Below are 22,728 nucleotides of genomic sequence, written 5' to 3' on the forward strand. Positions count from 1 at the left end.
TTCTAAATTTATATTTCAAACTCTTATCATATGATAATTTTTTTCTTGTATCTTGTTAGTAGACAAGCATTTCATTTAAGGATGAAAGTTCTGGACCTTCTTTTCCATTACCTTTGCCTGACGGATAGCTCCAGGACATGTTGAGCAGTAGCAGTGCTGGCAGTCATCATTATCTTGTTTCTTTCTTTTTTTTATTGTTATTATTAGTTGTTCAAAACATTACAAAGCTCTTGACATATCATATTTTATACATTTGATTCAAGTGGATTATGAACTCCCAATTTTACCCCATATACATATTGCAGATTCACATCTGTTACACATCCACTTTTTTACCTACTGCCATACTAGTGTATGTGGTATTCTGCTCCCTTTCCTATCCTCTACTATCCCCCCTCCCCTCCCCTCCCATCTTTTCTCTCTACCCCATCTACTGTAATTCATTTCTCTCTCTTGTTTTTTTCCCCTTTCCCCTCACTTCCTCTTACATGTAATTTTGTATAACAATGAGGGTCTCCTTTCTTTACCATGCAATTTCCCTTCTCTCTCTCTTTCCCTCCACCCTCTCGTCCCTGTTTAGTGGTGATCTTCTTCTCATGCTCTTCCTCCCTATTCTGTTCTTAGTTGCTCTCCTTATATCAAAGATGACATTTGGCATTTGTGTTTTAGGGATTGGTTAACTTCTGTTTTTACTGGGAATGTTTTCACTGTTTCATCATTAAATTTGGTCTCTGCTGTTGACTTCTGAGAGGTAGCATCACATCAGGTTGACAAACCTACCTTCCATTCTAAGATTGCAGAGTATTTTCATATAATAAAGGAATATGAAATTTTATGTAATGCTTTAAAAATGACCTCTCTTTTAAAAAAAGGAAAAGGTACTCTTAAAATGATCACTTGAGGTCGAGAGTTGACCTTCTTTCCAATGAAATATCCACACTCATTTCAGCATTTATAACAGCCCTTCTTATTTTCACTTATCATTGAATATTTTTGTTTTGACAGCTGTAATTACCATCCTTGCTAATGATGATGGCCCTGGAGTTCTATCATTTAACAACAGTGAGCACTTTTTCCTGAGAGAGCCAGCAGCTCTCTATGTTCAGGAAAGCGTTGCGGTCTTGTACTTTGTTCGGGAACCTGCACGAGGACTGTTTGGAACTGTGACAGTTCAGTTCATTGTCACGGAAGTGAATTCTTCAACAGAATCCAAGGACCTGACTCCTTCCAAAGGCTATATTGTATTAGAAGAAGGTGTTCGACTCAAGGTACAGTATGCAACTTTAATGAGGATGAAGCTTATAACTCTAATATTTACAAAATATTTTTTCCTGCATCCTCAAAAGAAGAAAAAGATATTTCCAACTTAGGTGAGAAATAAAGACATGATTAGATTATTATGTGACAAGTGCTAATGTACTATATAATATGTATAGAGGGCAACTGAAGGAATTTACTATTAATAGAGAAATATGGAAATAATAAAAATACACATTTTTTTATTTTAAATTCCAAACTTATTTAAATGGTATACTTCACTTTATATGTAAAGCATAAGCCAAAAAAGCTCCCAGCCTCAGTCAGTCATTTCTTTTTGCTATATTTTAATTAAGCAGCATGTGACTGCTGCTTCAAACTGTTTGAGAATAGGAATAGTGTTTTAAAGAGAAAAATCCTGGATTTGAGATTAATTATGAATGTGATCTATCCTTACATAAGTTTAGTTTCCCAACTTATTTTTCTATATATTTTCCATTCCTGTATATTGATTTTCTGTTCCTACTAAACTTTATTTTTAAAAATATAGTTGAAGTTTAAATTAGTTAATCGAATTATCTTTAGACATTTTTCAAGCTAGCTAAAATACTGCTTTAAAGAAATACATTTGGGGCTCGCCTGGCATGCGTGCGGCCCGGGTTCGATCCTCAGCACCACATACCAACAAAGATGTTGTGTCCGCCGAGAACTAAAAAATAAATATTAAAAATTCTCTCTCTCTCTGTCTCTCTCTCTCTCTCTCCCTCTCTCCCTCTCTCCCTCTCTCCCTCTCTCTCCCCTCTCTCCCCTCTCACTCTCTCTTAAAAAAAAGAAATACATTTGCAGCCCTTTCCTCTAAACTAATTCATCTAACAATCAAATAACTTTCTCAATTTTAAGTTTTTGTAAAGTTCAACATATTTTTTGTTCATTTTTTAAACGTTCTTCCAAATTTAAAATCTTTGATTTCTTCAAAGACACACTTAAATTGTGAAAAATACAAAAGTTCAAATTTGAAGTATATTAAAATTTGTCATTGCTTTATTCACATTTTTCTCTTAATAATTTTTTTGTAATTTAAAATGTTTAAAATTTTTTTACTGTAATATTTTGTGTCTTTTTCTCGGCGTGTATTTAAGTAAAACTTTTGTTCATTTGGTAAATTAAACATTAGAGAAAATTAGATTAAATATTTTTGGCTCACACAACTGTTTTTGCTCCACGTTTTTATTTTGACATATAAATAGTAAAATGCACCAATTCCAAGCATATGGATTAATGATTTTAAACATAGTATACACACATATAATGACCTGTATTAGTCAGCTTTTCATCACTATGAACAAAATACTGATAAGAACAACTTAGTGGGGAAAGATTTATTTTGGCTTAGCGTTTCAGAGGATTCAGTCTGTGTCATCGGGCTCCAAGGTAGAATCATCTTGGTGGAAGGGTGGAGTTGAGGAAAGCTGCTCAGCTTATTGCACCCGGGGAAAACAGAAAGCAAGAGGAAAGTGCCAGAGAGAACCCAGACCTTTCCAGGAAAACCTCTATCCCTTGTGACCCACTTAATACAAGTAATCCATTCAGCCATCAGTGGATTAATCTACTGATGAGATCAGAGCCATCGTGATTTATCACTTTCCAAAAAGTCTACCTCTGAGCAGATGAGACTTTGGACAACATTTCATATCCAAAACATAATACCTCCACTCAGATTAAAGATATTAACACTACTATTACCCAGATGGTTCTCTTTGGCATCTTGCCTTTTCAAGAGGAAACCACTTTGTAATGTTTTAATTGACTCATTTTTGCTGATTCTTGAGCTTTGTATAAATAGGGCCTTATAGTATCTATTATTTTGTGTTTAGCTTCTTTCATGCTCCTTTCATGCTTCTTTTGTGTGGTTGCGGACATCCGTAGCTGATCCTTTTTTATTGTTGAATAGAGTTTTGTGGAACAGATCACCATTTATTTATCCATTTTCCTGTTGATGAACATTTGGGTTGTTTTCTAATTTGTTCCTACTATGGCTTTTTTGTAATATATATATTTTAATTGTCAATGGACCTTTATTTATTTATATGTGGTGCTGAGAATTCAACCCAGTGCCTCACACATGCTAGGGAAGTGCTACCCCTGAGCCAGAACCCCAGCCCCTCTACCATGGCTTTTTAATGGTGAATCCTAGACTACAAAGACATTAATGAAGTTATATAGCCAGAGCAGGATAAAAAAGTATCCCAAAAAAGGACATGAATTTAATATTTTAATATTTTATTCTGTGTTATTTAAAAATGTCATTTATTTTTTAGACACTTCCATGTAGTGTACCACAGTGTTGAAAATACCAAAAGTAATAACATGAAAATCCCAAAAGTAGCTATCACATTATGGGGACCATTATTAAATAAAAAAGAGGTGCTGTTTTTTGAAAGACATTATTTTGGTTTCTAAAATGTTTAGTAAATTTCTCTGTATGTGTTTTGCAAATATATTCTATTCTAGTAACTTTACTTTTTTATTTTGTTTTCAGGCCCTGCACATTTCTGCTGTATTAGACACAGAACCAGAAATGGATGAGCATTTTGTTTGCACCTTGTTTAATCCGACGGGAGGTGCTAGACTAGGGGCTCAGGTTCAAACCTTGATAACAGTATTACAAAATCAGGCCCCTTTGGGGCTGTTCAGTATTTCTGCTATTGAAAATAGGTATAATTTATTTATAAGAAAATGTCACTTCTGAAAATAAGGAAGAAATAATTTTTGACATAAGAAAATGCAAAAGAAAATTGAGGTGTGATTATGTAAAGTGGACTTTTAAAATGAATTCCAGACTTAACCATGGCCTGCTTAATGGTGTCATCAGAATTCTTATTTTCTCATACTTCACACTTCTAGGAAAAGGCCTGCATTATTTTGTGATTTTAGAAATAAAAAGCAAGAAAAAATATAAAATATACTTGGTCACCTAATCCAAATACATGACTCTTTAAACATATTAAAATGATTATAATTATAAAATTTCCTTTGGAAACTGACAGATATTTATATACAGTATATTAAGAGATTTAGTTTTATTCTTATACTAAGAATTTCCTGTTTTTTCCTGTCAGATGTTTTTGATTTATGTGTGAAAAAATTCAAAAAAGACAGTTTTAAAATGTGTAATGTTAAATTACTGATCTTCAGTATTTTCTGATTATAAGTGTTGCATTTGTACTTAAAAAAACTCCATAAATGAATATTTTCAAGCACACATTTGTCTTGAAAATATTCATGTATCAAATTTGTGCATGTCATTTGGGTTGTATAAATGTAGAAGCATATTAAGCATATACTGGTAATGTGACATATATTTTAAATATGTAGAAATTATATTCTTTTTCTGTTTTCCACAATTTCAGAGCCACTTCTATAGATATTGAAGAAACCAACAGAATGGTATACTTAAATGTGTCGTGTACTAATGGCATTGATTTAGCTGTGAGTGTGCAGTGGGAGACGATATCTGAAACAGCCCTTGGCATGAGTATGTTTAGTTTTTTATGAGAAAAAAATGCTGTAACTCAGAAATGTTGCATGTATAAGATTTACATTATTTCCATGAATTATAATTTATGGGTTTATTAAAAATGGGAAACAGATATTTAATTTTATTACTATATCCAAGAATATTTATTGAGTGCCTAGGAATGTTACTGAGCTCATGGAGCTTAGAATTTAAGGTGTACCAAAACAATAAGTAAAAATCAATGTGGAGGAATCAATTATGCAAAGAACTGGGTTGGAGGAACCTGGGAGACACGAGGGGGAAGCTTTAGAGGCAGGAAACTCAGGCATAAAAGGACATGTCATAATTGAAGAACCTCAGTGAATAGGGAGTACAGAAATAGGGGAGATGCAGAGATCATTGAAGAACTTGAGAAATATTTTATGGATGTCAATCTTTTATCCCAGAGTTAATGGAAAACCTTTGAGTGGTTTAGGCATGGGGAAGATGGTATGGTATGATCATGTTTGCATTTTTAAGTGTTATTCATAGGACCGTGTAAAGAATTGGTTGGTATAGCAGAGAAGAGAGGATGCATGGAGATGAGCAAAAGGGCAACAGATGATGGAAGTTTAGAGCAGGTGATGAACTGGGTGCAAGGGTGAGGGTGAGACCCAGATGACTCCTAGTTCCTCAGCTTGTGTGGTAGGATAGAGTGTCTTGCCACTGACTAAGAGATGTGTGAAAGAAGGCTAGGTGTTGTTTTGGCGAGGGAATTAAAATAAATCTGTTTTAGCACATTTTAAGTTTGAGTTCCTTTTGAGAAGGCGTTTATACTCAAAGGAAGGTCTCTGCTGCAAGATAGACTTAGGGATCTGACATGTGTTACTGTTTTTAAAGTCATGGACATTGATTTAACAATCTGAGAAGAGGAGCTCTAGACAGAGAAGGGAAGAAGACCCAGCCTGAAAATTGAAAAGCATCAGATTGAATGGCTAGGGATAGCAGAGTGATCTCACGAAGGGGATTTGGAGACCTGGTGAGAAATACAGGAGAAAACAGTAGATTGCAGATACTAGAAGAGTGTGTTAAAGGGTGGGAGACGGGCTGGGGCTATTGCTCAATGTCAGAGTGCTTGCCTAGCATGCCCAGGGTCCTGAGTCCAAACCCCAGTGCTGGAAAAAAGAAAAGAAAGAAATAAAACATGTTTTAGCATATTTCCCTTTAAAATTACAGTTAGCAAGTATTTATATTTAAATAGACCTTGGGAAAGTTCATATGGCTATAGAGTGAAGTATTAGTACTCCTTTTGTTATCCATAATTGTTATTTTAAGTTACTATTTTTAAGTTTTCTAGCCTCTTTCTCTCTCTCTCTCTCTGTCCCTGTCTCTCTCTCTCTCTCTGTCCCTGTCTCTCTCTCTCTCTGTCCCTGTCTCTCTCTCTCTCTCTCTCTCTCTCTCTCTCACACACACACACACACACACACACACACACACACACACACACACCATGGGGAATTCATTTGTATTGAAGTCATTAGTCTCAATGTTTAAATAACAAATTAGAGCAGATAAGTTTGAGAAGGAATTATGCACTGGTAAATAATGATTTATGTTTTTTAGGGGGAATGGATGTTGTCTTTTCCATATTTCAAAGTTTTTTTGGACAAGCCAGTTTCTGGCTGGTGTTTCTTTACTTTGGAAGATTCAGTATATGGTATAATGTTAAGAAAATCATCATTTACTATTTACCGATGGCAAGGGATTTTTATTCCAGTAAAGGTAAACATTGCTTATTTTTTTCCACAGTGCACAAAATAAAATATACAAGTAAATGTGAGATACATTATGAGTTAACTGTTTTTTGTAATTCTCATTTTCTAGGATTTAATGATACAAAATCCTAAAACTTGTGAGGCCTTTAAGATTGGTCTTTCCCCCTACTTTGTAATTACTCATAAAGAAAGAAATGAAGAGAAGTCTTCTGTTAACAGTGTGTATACCTTCACATCTGGATTCCAGTTATTCCTGGTAAAAACAAAATCTTCATTTTATATTGCTTTACCTAAAAGAAATTCAGATTTGTAAGACTGATCTAAATGGATGACAATGTATATTCTATGTTAATGAGTAACAGAACTTTTTGCAAGTTGATACAAATTGTAGCATGTATCTTAAACGGGGGCTATTTTTGTTGGCTTGAAATGATGTATGCTTATGATATATGCATACCTAGTGATCAGAATAGTTTTAAACATCGAGTCTTAAACATCAAATACTAACTCATTAGTATAATATTTAGTGCCTTTCTGAGTTAAACTCTTTAAATTTTTATTCCCACTTTTCTGTCTTCCTTGCAGGTGCAAACAATCATTATTTCTGAGAGTTCCCAAGTAAGATATTTTACTTCAGACAGTCAAGATTATTTAATTGTTGCAAGTCAAAGAGAGGATTCCGAATTAACTCAGGTTTGAATCTTTGAAAATGAAGATCTCCCCAACTTTTAAAAAAATACTGTAATTGAAAGTTATGAGGTAGGGTCTAGAGATTTGGTATAAAAGAAAACCATAGTTTGTGGTAAAGTAGTAAAGGAGAATATGAATATTTATTGGTCCCAATTAACTTTTAAACAACAGTTATGAATATTATATGTTCTTCAAGAGCCAAAGCAAATGTAATCATAAACATGAACATTTAATAAGAATTTAATTGAGTTGGAAAACATTATGGAGGAAAATCACACAGCTAGATAGATGGTATCACTAAAAATTCATGATTAACATTACCAATTGGGCACTCAGCATCACCCCAGAAATTTCACATTTTTCTAGCACACTACATCTTATAATCTCCTTAATGCTTAATTGATAATTTTTGTCTCTGGTGCTTCTGTACATGCTTCTTATCGCCTCATTTTCAACTAATGACCTCAGTGAAATGAAAGTCACTAGAGGGAGATTACTTATTTTCCCAACACCAAATTCAAAATTCCACTTAAAAGCCAGTGTTGCCCCTCCCTCCTGCTGCAGCGGAGGAGTGTCCTTCTGGAGAAGCCCTTCCTTTCACATGGCTGCCCCTCAGCCTTCATAAGGTTTAGTTATTCCCTCCATAGCTGACATTTCTTTCTCCACGAAATTATTACAGTTGGCATAAATAGTTGAGAATTGTTCAGTTTACAACGAAATCCCTTGATCTCTTCCCTTTCTGATTTCTTTTTTTTCATTTATTTTCTCTCCTTTTCGGTAGGACGTTGTGAGAGAAGTGTCAGCTAGCTTTGTCTACTTCTCATGCTCACCCATGGCGACTGGGTTGCCAAATCTAGTGGATATGTTTATCACTGTCATATACAACTTCCCACCAGCATGAGACTTAGTCATACCCAAATCTCATCCTCCTCTACTCTTGCTTTGTGATACCACAAGGCTTTCCTTCTTAAGAACTCTGTCTGCTCAGTCTCCATTGCTGGATCCTCCTCCCTTTTCTGAATCAATATGTCTTAGAGTATTCCATAATTCAGTTTTAGTTCATATTTCTTCTTTCTTTTCACCTACTATGGGAAATTTCATCAGTTCTGTAGCTCTTCATAGGAACATTAGGCTAGCTTTACATATCAGCTGTAGGCTAATGTCTTTCAAATCATATCTGCAACCTTTCCTCTGTAGTCCAGACTTGAATGTCTAACTGCCTATTGATGCATCCACTTAAATATATTTTAGGAGTGTGTTATAATGTATATCAAGCTGAACTGTAATTAATTTTCTCTATGAAACTGTGCTTGAGTATTTGCTTTTATCTCGGGAAGTAGTAACCTCAGAAATGCAAGTGCTCAAGGGAGAATTCTGTGATATATTTTGTTGAATTACCCCCTTTTTTTTCTTTCACATCTAATTGATCATTAAGTGTTTTTGAATCTGTGTCTCCATAATATTTTTGAGTGTAGACATTTCTTTCCACCTCAGCTCATCTCCATCTAAGCGTAGTTCTTATCTTTTCTTACCTGAACTGCTAGTCTCCAAGCAAGTCTCTGAAGTTCTCTGATCTCCTCAGATTCATTCTCTATTGGTAGCGAGAGTAATCTTTTAAAAATATTGATTCATGTTACTCATTTAAAAAATTTAGTGATTCCCAATGATAATAAATTTAGCATTAGTTAGTATACTATATATGTAGGATAACCATATTTCTTCTAGCCCAGGATAGCACTGGATCATGCCATGTCCTTGTATAATTATTATTAATATTTCAATCTCTAAAGAACCCCTACATGAATGGTAATTGTATGGTCACCCAAGAAAGGATACTTCATGACCTCCCCTTTCCTATCTTGACTGTTCAACCTCTTAGCACTGTCAGCTTTCTGGGCTAGTTTTTATTCAGAGCACCATAACCATCTGTATCTTAGAAACTGTCATGTCATTCCTTCTAACTTCATTCCCCTAATACATACATTTCTTTCATCATATCATCCTGACTTTTGGCTTCAGTACCAGTTTTAATTTATGGTCATCATTTGTTCAGTTATTGCTATGTGAGTTTTTGCCTTTTCCTCATCGTTAATAAGAGTGATAAAGGAGGAGGTCAGTGTACCCAGGCTCCTAGCTTAATGCTTGTGTCAAAAGTCCTAACTGTTGACTGCATAATTATTATTTTTTCTTTTTTAAATTAGAGCTTTATAGTTATGCATAGTAGTTGCATTCATCCTGAAAAACTCATACATGCATGGAAATCTATTTTAGTTCATGATATCCATTTTTCCCTCCTCTTTTTCCCTTCCATCCTCCTTCCCCTCTCCATCCCTTTCCTCCACTCTGCTAGACCTCCTTTCACTTGTCTATTATTTAATATTTGATTCATTTGTATTATCCTTTCCTTATCTCCTCCTTTCCTTATTTTACTCTAGCTTCTGCATATAAACTTTGAGTCTCTGAGTTTGGCTAATTTCACTTAACATGATATTTTCCATTTTCATCCATTTACCACCAAGTGCCATCATTTCATTCTTTTTTATGGCTGAGTAAAACTCCATTGTGTGTGTGTGTATGTATCATAATTGTGATACATATTAAGAATATATATATGTATATGTTTATGTGTGTGTGTGTGTATATATATATATATATATATATATATATATATATATATTCATTCTATTCCAGTCATCTATTTATTGGCATCTGGGTTGATTCCATAAGTTACCTATTGAAATTTTGCTGCTATACACTTTGAGGTGGCTATATCCCTGCAGTGTGTCAATCTTATGTCTCTCTGGAAAAATACCAAGGAGTGGGATATCTAGGTCATAGGGTGGTTCCATCTCTAGGTTTTTGAGGAATCTCCATACTGCTCTTCAGAGTGGTTTAGTAGTCACACCAACCATGTTCAAGTGTACCTTTCCCCCCCCAACATCGCCAGCAATTATTATTCATATTCTTGAGCAGTGCCATTCTGACTGGGTTGAGATCATATTGTATTGCAATTTTGATTTATATTTTCCTGATAGCTGTTGAACATTTTTTTCGTATATTTGTTGGCCATTTGTGTTTCATCTTTTGAGAAGTTTCTGTTTAGATCTTTTGCCCATTTATTGATTGCATTATTATTATTATTATATTATATTTGGTGCTAAGTTTTTTTAATCTTCTGGATATTAATCCCCTATCAGAAGAATAGCTGGCCAAGATTCTTTCCCTTTCTGTCATCTCTCTCTTCATGTTCTTAATTGTTTCCTTTGCTGTAGACAAGCTTTTTAGTTTTATGGCATTCATTTATTCTTCATTTTATTTCTTGCACTTTGGGGGTCTTGTCAGCATCTATATGATGGACTATGGAGCCTATGTTTTCTTCTAGTAGTTGTAAAGTTTTTGGTCTAATTCCCGAGTCTTTGATCCATGTTGATTTGGGTTTGTATAGGGTGAAATAGAGGGGTGTGATTCATTTTTCTATACATAGCTATCCAGTTTTCCTAGCACCATTTGTTAAAAAGGCTGTCTTTTGTCTGTCTAAAATATAGTTTTGACAGATTTTTCAAATGTCAGATGGCTGTAAGTATGTGGATTTGTCTCTGCGTCTTCTATTCTGTTTTATTTGTTTTCATGTCTATTTTGATGCCAGTACCATGCTGTTTTTGGTACTATAGCTCTGAAATATAATTTCAGATCAGGTGTTGTGATACCTCCTGCTTCTCTTCTCTTGCTTAGTATTGCTTTGGCTATTTTGTTTCTCTTATTATTCCAAATGAATTTAAGAATTGTTTTTTTTCTAATTTTGTGAAAAATATCATTGTTATTTAAATGAGATTGCTTTGAATCTCTATATTGCTTTTGGTACTGTGGCCATTTTGACAATATTGATTCTGTCTGTTCAAGAACATGGGATGGTTTTCTTCATTTCTTCCTCAGCTGAATTATGGTTAGAGTGTAAGAAAGCTATTGATTTATGAGTGGTGATCTTGTATTCTCCTTCTTTGCTAAACTTATTTATAAGCTCTAGAAGTGATCTAGTGGAGTTTTTTAGGTCTTCTAGATATAGGATCATATCATTGGCAAACAAATATTTTGACGTCTTTTTTCCCTATTTGTATACCTTTCATTTCCTTTTGTTGCCTGATTGCTCTGGCTAATGTTTTGAGGACTATATTGAATAGGAGTGGTGAGAGTGGACAGCCTTGTGTTATTCCTGTTTTTAAAGTTTTAGTGTTTCTCCACTGAGTATGATGTTGGCTTTGAGTTTGTCATAAATGGCCTTTATGATGATTAGGTAAGTTCTTTTGATTCCTAGCTTCTCCAGCATTTATTCATGTGAATTGGTGTTGAATTTTATCAAAGGCCTTTTCTGCATGTATTGAGATGACCAAATGATTTGTGTCCTTAATTCTGTTAAAGGATTAATTACATTTATTGATTTGCCTATGTTGAAACAACTTTGTATTCCTGGAATGAAACCCACTTGATCATGGTGTATTATCTTTTCTGATGTGTTTTTAAATGGTGTTTGCTAAAATTTTATTAATGAATTTTGCATCTAGTTTATCAGGGATATTATTCTGTAGTTTTCTTCCCTTGATGCATCTTATCTGGTTTTGGCATCAGGGTTATACCAGCTTCTAAAAATGTATTTAGGAATGTTCCCTCTTTTAATTGCATGGAGTAATTTGAGAAAGAGTGTTAGTTCTTTTTTAAAGATCTAGTAGAATTCAGTTGAGAATCCATCAGGTCCTGGGTTTTCCTTTTTTGAAAGGCTTTTAATTACTGTTTCAGTTTCATTAGTTAGTATTGGTCTATTTAGGTTTTCTACATCTTTCTGATTCAATTTGAGTAGGTCCATATGTGTCTAGAAATTTGTCAGTGTCTTTAAGATTTTCCAGCTTATTGGAGTACAAATTTTCAAAACAGGTTTTGATAACTCTCTGGATTTCAAAAGGGTCTTTGCTGGTATTTCCTTTTTTATCTCAGATCTTGTTGATTTGCTTCTTCTCACTCTTTCTTTTGATTAGTTTGGCTAAGTGTCAATCTTATTTATCTTGTTCCTGACTATTGTTTTCTTATTCTCAGCTTTATTGATTTTGGCTCTGAACTTAATTATTTCCTGTCTTCTACTGGTTTTAGGGTTAGATTGTTCATCTTTTTCTAAGGCCTTGAGGTGAAGCATAAGCATATTTATTTGACAATTCTTTAATTTTATAATGGTGCTATAATTTTCCTCTTAGAACTATTTTAATACTGTCCCAGAGATTCTGATCTATTGTATATTTTTCTCTTTTTTCCTAAGAATTTCTTAATTTCTATTCTTATTTCTTCTTTGATATTTTCTTCATTTAAGAGAGTATTGTTCAATCTCCATCTTTTTTGTGGTTTCTATTATTTTTCTTGCTTTGATTCTAGTTTCATTCCATTATTATCTGATAGGATACATGGGATATGTTGATTTTTTTTTGGGATTTGCTAAGATTTGTTTCATGGCCTAGAATATGGTCTATTTTGGAAAAAAATTTGTGTGCAGTGGAGAAGATAAATTTCGCTGTTATAGGGTGGAATATTCTGTAGATGTACATTTGATCCATTTGATTTATAATATTGTTTATGATGCACACATGGAAATAATTTTTTAATACATTTTATAACTTTATTGAATTTTTTACTGTGGTGCTGAGGATCAAACCCACTGCCTCACCCATGCTAGGCAAGTGCTCTACCACTGAGCTACAGCCCTAGCCCCAGAAAGAATTTTAAAAAATTGTAATGAAGAATGAATAATGAAGGACACTTCTCCATTGAATTAGACAAAATAATTGATGACATTGGGTGGTTTTTGTGTATGTCAACAGTCTTTCTTTTCAATTCTTCTGAGTTGTATACAGATAGAGAGAGCAAAGGGTGGGGTTGTTTAGTCCTTCCTGGTTTTGTGTTGCTCTCTGAGCTGCCACTTGGAACAGCCTAAGACTGAAGCTGTTTGATGTAGTATGTAAGACTCAGCTTCCCTTCTCACTAGTATGAGGTGGGGTGGGTTAGGACAAACTGTCAGCTGGTGCTTTGTCCATCTGGACCAGTTTGGTGCACTCCCAAGGAACTGCCTCTGCAGCATCCTGTGAGGGAAGTTCCAGCAGGTAGGGCTGAGGTCTCATTAGGCCTCCTGGGCTTTGTTGGCTGGGGCTTCTTTGGAAAGACTAGATGGACCCACTTCTAGATTAGACAATAGCCAATGTCATCTGCAGGTCTGGTTCTCAAGACCCTCCAAAAATCCAATCATGGGACAGGGGGTTGCTGACCCTTTACTCACTGCTGCTCAAGAACACTGTCTTCTCTGGTCTAGTCCTTTAGTGTGTTCACCGTGCCAGCTCAGACTTCAGCTGGTCACATGAGCTTCCTGAGAAAAAGGACAAGTGAATTGGGCTCCCTTTGCTCTGGGTGTAGTCACTGTTTTACTCACTTTCCATCTGGCCCAGCCTAGGTCCCCAGAAAGCTGTGTGCAGGACATTGTGACTTGCCTCATCTCTCCGTAACCAGTTGAAATATAGAGCATGCTTTTCAAGCATTAGCATACAGTACAGCCTCTGGATCAGTTAAGAATAGGTAGCATTTTTGATTTCAGGTTTCTCTCTATGAAGACTGTGTTCTGTTCCCTCTGTCTGTGGTGACTCTGCATAGGTGGTGGGGCTGCCAGGTCTGCTCCAATGTATTCCTTCTTATTCAGTTACTGTACCCAAATTCCTGAGTCCCTGAGCCACTTCAGTGTCTAATGTTAAATTTTATTGAAATTCCTCTTTTACCCACCTTGTCAAGAAGCTGTACACCTATTGCTTTGGTCCCAGGCCACTGTTGTGGGGATCACACACAGAGACATGACACCAAGGTGGTTAATAAGAGTAATGTTTATTTTGTACCAGGACAGACTGGGTGGATTTTCATCCAAAGCCAAGCCCCTATTGCAGCAGGGATTTGCCTTATATAGCCACTGCTAGTCTCCCTTTCCCCTGTTACATATTAGTTCCTTTGCTCCCCTATATGGAAAAATACACTTCATGTGGTTATTCTATAAGGAAATTTTGACAGAGCTGCACAGGCCCACTGGGGGTGTTGGCAGAGTTGCACATGTGCCCTGAGTGTTAGCAGAGTGGCGTTTGCATGGTCAGTGTGCCACACTGCCTTTCTTTGTTCTGGGGAACACATGCATACCTGGTTACTAAAGGCGCCACATTGTTCAACAGAGTTGCATGTGCACACATCTACTAGTTGTGCTGTGCCTCTTGTCTTTGTTTGAAGAGGGCTCCTACCACACCAGGATGCAGCTTAGGAAGTAGCTTTCCTTTACTTCGTTATCTTCTGTCTCCTCCACCATCTTCCATCTCCTGAATAAGTATAATTTGTTGTGAAAGTGCTCAAATTATATAGGAAACCAGGTCGATTATACACTTTCTTTTAATTTTAAATATTATGAACACTTACCCTGAAACCTTGTATGCATTGCCACCATGAGGATGAAAATAGTTTAGGCATTTCTCTATATGATGTTGATCAAGATGTTGGAAATGATGTGCAACATCAGAAGATCTTGTACTCACTTCTAAGATTTATTTTCAAATAATTTTTCTTTCATTTATTCTGCATGCATGTGTGTACACACACAGAAATAAAAAAGGGGAGAAGGCATTAGGCTTGGTACTTTCCCACTTAATAAAAGTATCATCCTAACTAAATAAAAGGATACAGGAGAATAGACATGTGACATTGGCTAAATTCTTCCTAGTGCTGAATTCCTAGCCATGAAGGTTTTTATATTTGAACATTTCCTACAGGTCTTCAGATGGAATGGACAGAGCTTTGCATTGCAACAGAATCTTCCTGTCCGGGGTGTTTTGACCATGGCCTTATTCAACAGAGGCAACTCTTTGTTCTTAGCAATTTCCCAGGCTAATGTCAGGCTACACGTCCTTTTATTCAGATGGTCTGACAGCACATTTATTTACTTTGAAGAAGTGCCAGTCAGTGGAACGACACAAATTGAAGCTTTGTCTTCAGGAGATGATATTTACTTAATTTTTGCCAAAAATACCTTTTTAGGTAAGATGACATGGTGTTTATAATGCAACTATATTTATTACCCAAATTGTCTAGCCTTCATAATGTTTGTTTTATATGAAAATGCTCTTGTAACAATTTTTTAGGTAATCCATAGACTATTTCTTGAGGGATAATGTTAATTATCAGGTATAAATGCAATTTGAGGAAAAAATAAGCATTATGCCAGTACTTTTGTAGTGCCCTGAACCACAAATTTAAAGTTACGTTAAAATGAAATAAGGGGTGGTTGAGTAGAATAGAATGATTTATGAAGATTTCATAGACAAGTGCAAACAGGTAACTTTTTATCTGAATATGTTTGGGGTGTCATGAATAATTTATAGTACTAATAAAAAGTGTTCAGCAACTTTTGACAATATTGTTTCAAAAATGTTTTCTAAATAAGAATATGATTTCTTTTGCTTACCAAAAATTTAGATAAAATTTCAACAATGTTAAAAAAAAAGAAAATATTTTGCTTCTTTTCTTTCTTTATGGTTGGGTCATGGACAATAGCTAGCTAGTTAACTATTACCAAAGACATTTGAAACATTATCTAAAAAGTTATGTTTTTGTTGAACTAAATGGATTCATATGAAATTTGTTTCTTAAATTAGAATTACCATTTTGTTATAGTCTTACTAGGCAATTTTGCCATTTTCTTTCTGTAACTTTTACTTCAAGATTTGATTATTACTGTATTGTTGTAGGAGATCAGAATTCCATTGATATTTTCCTCTGGGAGATAGGACAGTCTTCTTTCAGATATTTCCAATCCCTGGATTTTCCTACCGTTAACAGAATTCATTCCTTCACACCAGCCTCTGGAATAGATAAGGACTTTTCAACTGCTAACTAGTCATCCTAAAGGCAGTGTGAAACAGGATTATTTGAATCTCATTAAATTAGACATAAAATTGTCACATTCCAGAGCCTGGGTATTTTAAAAAGAGTATAAAATCAATATCTGTACAACAATCTTTCCAGAAGTCCTAGAATTTCAAAAGGCTCCTTGAGAATAAGTGACTAAAATATAGGGGAAAATGTTAATGAAGAAGAAAGATAGGATACTTTTTTTTGTCTCTTGTCTCTCTTATTTAGAGAAAATGAAAATGACATTAAATATATATATATATATATTTAAATATGAAAGTATATATAAGAAGAGAGGAAACATTAGCATTTAAGGAGTTTTTGAAAAGTCAGAAAGTTGGATATATGTGTAGTATATCTGCTGTCTGGAGGAATCACTTGGGCAGGCTGTAGAGAAAGAGAAGCAGCTGAGTCCAGTTGCCATGTGAGCTGGTCAGGTTGCCTTTAGGGAAGGTGTCAACAGTACAGGGACAACACACAATTGGTGAATCATCATGTATGCTGCTGAGGTGCCCAGAGGAACTTGGAAGCCAAGCACAAGGGGCTACACAGGCTAGTCCAAATGAATCACAGTCCTGCTGTTGGGTTGAGACATACCAATTCCATATGAATGAAACAGCACACTTTTACTAATTAAATAGTATATGTAAGTCATTGTTATGTAGATATGAAGAATTCCCTAACTTCATAGTCTTAATGTCTGAGTAGAGAAGCAATAAAAATATGAAGACACTATTGAGTAGTGGATAGAGAGATTGTTAGAGGGTTGGACTTCAGAGATATTGATTTTTGAGGATAATCTAACTCACAAAAGTTAAAACGTATAAAGTAAAGCATATTGAGAGGACTGGAGGATTTGGTGCAAATATAGGAGACAGTCTATATTTGCAGTTTTTCTTAGGTGCCTGACTGCTTTTTTCTCTGTTAGGCTTTGTGACTGTCACCCTAAGTCACCTCAGCACTGACCAGGAATCACAGCTTATTTACCTCTCATTTCTAATAAATATATATATATATATATATATATATATATATATATAAAATACACACACACACACACACACACACACACACACGTCACTGCATCTCCTTTCCGTGTTTTCCACTTCTTCCTCCTCAGCCCTGCATCCATGATATATTCTCCCAGACCCCGCCACTCTCCATCTGGACTATGGCATGGCTTTCAGGTCTCTAGACTTGTCTTCATTCTGCTGTCAAAATCCTGTGCCTGCCTGTTTTCTCCTTATCCCCTCCTCAGATTATCTCTTTACATTGTCCACACACTGATGCAAGTCCTGTGTTGCTGCACTCTCTTATGATATACAGCTTGATTGATTTTCGTGTTTGCTCAGTATGGATTCACTGAATAAATTATGTTTCTTTCATCATATACTTGTTTGTCTTTTTTCAGTTGTCCCTTAATTTTGTGCCTTTTAATTTTTGCTTCTCTTATACCTCAAGTTTTCAAATGGCTTAACTGTGTCTACTTGAGGCACTTATTATTATTGAAAATAGTTGTCTAATTAATTAAGGATGAAGTGTGCTGCGTGAATGGGCCATTAATTAAAGTTATAGAATTGCCTTTAAAGATTTTTAAAAAATATAATAGGCAAACTTTCTAAGAGAATTTGTGGGAAATTCTGCCAGAGGTTTATTAAGGGACCCATTGTGAGGTCTCTTTATTTCTTTTGTTTCTGTGACTTGAGGTTGTGAAAGTATGAATAGATTGTAGGTAATTATTCAGAGAGGCTTATTATAGATCCCCTGAAAGCTGAAATTATGCATTAAAGAATGTTCGGGGGCTTTCTTATTTTGTATGTGTCAAATATATTATTAAAAACATTAGATTGCTGCCATGACTGTGAGGATCACATATTTTATTCTGATTAATGACTTGACAGAGATTATTGGGTAGTGATTGAGTTCTTTATATGGAAGGGGAAGAATGAATATAACAAAGACTGCAAGGACATATAAACTCATATTCCCCTTTACCCTTCTCTTCTTTATTAGTTAATAGATGTATTTTACATGTCAATTATGTGCCAAGCACAAAGGTAGAACCTAGGGAAACAAGGGTAAGCAAAATTATATAGTCTGTCCTTATCCTGAAGAAGTTTAGCACATAGTAGGGAAGAGAGACATCATATGTAGCACACAATTTTCTATCCATAAACAAATAAAAAGAATGGAATATTGTACTTTCATAATACAAAATGGGGAAAAACTGACCTGGTCTAAAGAGAGAACCAGAAAACTTTATTAGTGAAGAATTATTTAGCCGAGAACTATAGGTTGAGTAAGAGTTCATGAGACAAAGAATTGAGCATGAGATGGGCTCCAGGCAAAGGCAGCAGCATGTACAGAGGTCAGGTGGTGATGGTGAGTGGTGCTTTGAGGGAAGGACCAGGAAGACCAGTGTGACCCAAAACAGGCAAGGAGAAGACAGTAGTGTGGGGTGTAACCAAAGATTAAACAGATAAATCATATGGGGACTTGAAAGAGTTTTGTCTTTCTTCTAGAAGTATTGGGGTACTTTTTATGAGAAGGTGATGAAGAAATGTAGGGAGACAAGTTAGAGAGAGAGGGATGGGGAGGGAGTGAGGGAGAGAGAGAGAGAGAGACTGTGTGTTTGTTTTAAAGGGGAGCTTTTTGCTGTCATGGTAGAAAAACTTAGAGTCTACTAAGAAAAAGTATTTGAAGACACTCTGGAGACACATACTTTAGACTAGAGCTAGCTTGGAAAGTGGTAGGTGATGCAGGTGGAAAATAGGTTGGTGATGCAGGTGGAGTAGATTGATTCAGATATCTCATGAGTGAAATCCGGAAGAGTTGATGGTCAGCAAGATGTTTGGGGTAGGTGAGAGAGAGGTTGTCAATAGCCTTCATTTCTGCAGGTAATGGAAACATGATACAACACCTATCATGGAGGTGACATGGGGGAGGACTGCGCCTTTCTGGGACAAAGATAATGAATTTGGTTGGGATATGTTGAGTTTGAGATGCCTTTGAGTAAATATTATTGGTTGGAATTTAGAAGAGAATCCTTAGTCACAGATAAACAATGGAAGTCACTAAGTACAGAGGATCATTTTAGTATAGGCTGAGATAGAATGGTTTAGAAAGAGACTATGTAGTATGAGAAAAAGAACTCAAACTGAACCTTGTTGAACTCCACTTTTTTAAAGGGTTGGTAAGGGATTCAGAACATAAGGAAATCTATAGCCTTTAAAGACTGAATGTTTATTGTGTTCCAAGCCCTAGTTAGCACCCCCCCCCTTTTAAATCTCACTTAAACCTCAAAGCTCTGTATACTGCTTGGGAGGCCCCTTAACCCTCCTGTCTTAGTCCCCCAACTGTTAGCTTCACCAAAACTATGACCTCTGGACATCATCCTTTTTGAAAATCATCTGGAATAGATGGTTGCTCTCTTCATCTCTATTTAGTCTTCATGAGAAATCCAGTGCACATGGAGGTGAAGAGACTTTCATCCTCATTTGGTCTGTACATCCTGTAGACCACACAAACCCTGATGTCTAGGCCAGATGCCCTGCCCCACCTCCCTCAACTCCCCACATGCTCCCATAAGGCCCTGTGGAACAGATAGATTGTTATCTCAGACCTTCCTCAAAATCTTCCCTTCTACTTATGCTGGAACTCAGTTCTCTCCTGATGTTGCTGCTTCCTTTGTATGTAGCTCTTCCTGGCCACACTGTCTCTTACTGTCTTCATTCTTAAAGTCTCACATCTGTAATTGTTAAGAATACTTACTTTCTACCATTCAGTACTCAAACTTCTCTTTATCTACACATCTTAAACTGTCTTATCTGGTTGCCTTTCTTTGAGATAACTTCTGCTTTTTTATTGTTTTGCTAAATGGAAGAGTATGAGTACTAGTTACACTTCCATGTCCCAGAGTAGAGATGTAAGATTTTTTGTTATCAATTCTCTGACCCAATTTCCTGCTTTTGAAATGTTATAAATGTTTACTTTCTTAGGAACTACTCATTATATGTATATATAGATGGTCCTTGACTTAAAATGGCTGTGCTTAGGATTTTCCGTTTTTGACTTGATGATGGTGTGAAAGTGATATATATTCAGTCAAATCCATACTGTATATTTTGAAAATTGACCTTTTCCAAGGCTAGTGATATGCAGCATGATTGCAATGCTGGGCAGCAGCAAGGAGTGCAGCTTCCAGTTGGCCCCATATTCACGGTACAAACAGCACAGATTGCATTCTGTGTGGTGTACTGTAGTCAACTAGTTATATGAGACATTCAGTAGTCAATTATAAAATAGACTCTGTGTTAGATGATTTTGCCCAACTGGAGGCTTTTTCTGAGCACATTTAAAGCAGGTTAATCTAAGCTGTGATGTTCAGTGGGTTAACAGTATTGAGTGCATTTTGACTGATGCTATTCTCTACTTATTATGGATTTATCAGGACATAATTTCATTACAAGTTGAAGAGTATCTGTAAGTAGATTTGAGCACCCATATTTTTAATGTGAACATCTCATTATCAACTTGTTTCCTATTCATACCAATCCAATTGAGAAGTGAATAGGGAATATCTATGAAGGTGGAGAACCAAAATCAGTGGTGCTCAGATCACTCTAGTTTTGATCTTGGTTGAGACTGTGTCAGCTAAATTTGAGGGCTTTCAGATCCATTTAGTTTTATTTTTTTCTGAATATCTCCAGTTTTATAAAGCTTTATGCAAAATATATGGATAGTTAAAGATTCATGTGTGTTAATAAGACATTTCTTAGTCTTTTACACAACATTTACAAACTATAATAGTACTTAAATTAATTGCTGTAAACAAATATGGTCAGTAGTTCTTGATATGTAGGAGTTAGGATATGGGGTTTGCCACTATAACTTATGGGCTAACAGTTTAGAAGACCCTCATGATTTCTGGTCCCATGTGCTAATTTAACACTCAATCAGTTTTATTTGGGAATTTATGTTCCATTGAGTTTCTTTAAGTGCTGGAATTTGGATGTTTCTATATGGACCCCCTACCCACCTTGGCCAGTATTAAGCCTCAAGATTGTTTAGTATTATATACAACATGTATGCCCTCTTCCTTCCCAACTTCTGTAGATACAAATGTGTGCCATTGCTTTGAATTTAATAAAAATACACTTTTCTGATAACATTTCAAAAAGCATTGGCAGAATATACTTTAGGAGTCATGAATTTGTTCATACACTTTGGCCTAATAACCTTGAATAATTTATCTATTGAAATAATAAAAATTCTGTCTTTACTTAATATTGGAAATGAAATGTAAAACAACAGATAGCCAATGTAGGGAAATTATTAAATATATCTTGAAGATCAACCCTACATATTATTATCTATGCATTAAAATTATGAATTTATAGACTATACAGCAACATATAAACATATAATCCTGTGTAAAACTATAAATATGGGATAAAATTCTTAATTTAGATTTTTTATACAATTTTTTACTATTTATAACTGTCAGATATAAATTAATATAGTGACCAGAGAGGAAAATATAAAAATTAAAACATTTACTGGTGTGATTATGGATATTTTTTACTTTAAAATTACTTATAGGGGCTGTGGTTGTGGCTCAGTGGTAGAGCACTCGCCTAGCATGTATGAGGCACTGGGTTCCATCCTCACACCACAGAAAAATAAATAAATAAAGATATTGTTTTCAACTACAACTAAAAATATATATATTTTTAAAAAGTACTTTATAGATATTGAGATAGATTTAAGAATACAAAACCCATGTGAGTGCTACCAGACAGTGTTTTCATTTCTCTTAAATGCATGTGGGTGCATTGTCCAGCTGGATTGATTATTCCACAGCACTCATAAATTATTGTTTATATTTAGGTACTTTTAGAAATAGCATTATATTTACTTAATTTGAGGTGTCCAAATGGAACTTTGGGAAAAGTTTTGCTTTGGAAATGGGGGAGACAGTGTATGAATGAGTTCACTTTTCACCCCAAGATGCCTTTTCTTTCTTTCTTGCAGTCCACATACTTGTACTTGGCCAAGAAGGGTCTGCTCTTTACTGCTGGAATTCAGAGCTGAATCAGTTCTAATTTGTTCTGGAAGCACCTTCTGCTCAGGATGCATATTCTGTTACAGTAAAGTCCCTTAATTCAAGCAAGAATTTAATTGCTGCTGTGGGAGCTGTCCACTCACACATGTATGAGCTGGCCTACATCTCTAGCCAGTCTGACTTTATTCCTAGGTAGGTCCAACACTTATGCAAGATGTCTGTATGCTCACTAAAATTTCATATGGCATCAAATTTCTAAGTCTCAATGACTGAGGAATATATAAAATATAACAGCTATTTTTAAGCCAGAAATAGAGATGTTATCCATATCTCTAATATGAATTCTATGAAGTTCTTCAGTACTATATACATAATTTTAATTAAAAATTTATTTATGAAATGTGATTCTTCCAAAACTTTAATATTACTCAGTGTGATGTGTTTCATGAGTAATCTAGTATGTGTGTATTTTAAATTTGTTG

The 22,728-nt window shown here is 35.2% G+C and overlaps 1 protein-coding gene across 1 annotated transcript in view; it reads left to right on the forward strand.

Annotated features, from left to right (window-relative positions):
• Positions 1-22,728, forward strand: part of LOC144252622 (adhesion G-protein coupled receptor V1-like) — a 96,823-nt gene that overhangs the window by 24,389 nt on the left and 49,706 nt on the right. The window contains 10 exon segments of the mRNA XM_077794834.1: positions 1,006-1,268; positions 3,797-3,972; positions 4,668-4,792; positions 6,377-6,411; positions 6,413-6,535; positions 6,638-6,784; positions 7,114-7,221; positions 15,045-15,309; positions 16,020-16,140; positions 22,214-22,438. Of these exon segments, the coding sequence (XP_077650960.1) occupies positions 1,006-1,268; positions 3,797-3,972; positions 4,668-4,792; positions 6,377-6,411; positions 6,413-6,535; positions 6,638-6,784; positions 7,114-7,221; positions 15,045-15,309; positions 16,020-16,140; positions 22,214-22,438 (1,588 nt within the window).

The sequence above is a fragment of the Urocitellus parryii genome, unplaced genomic scaffold (genome assembly GCF_045843805.1).
Source record: "Urocitellus parryii isolate mUroPar1 unplaced genomic scaffold, mUroPar1.hap1 Scaffold_49, whole genome shotgun sequence".
In the NCBI taxonomy this organism is placed as follows: Eukaryota; Metazoa; Chordata; class Mammalia; order Rodentia; family Sciuridae; genus Urocitellus; species Urocitellus parryii.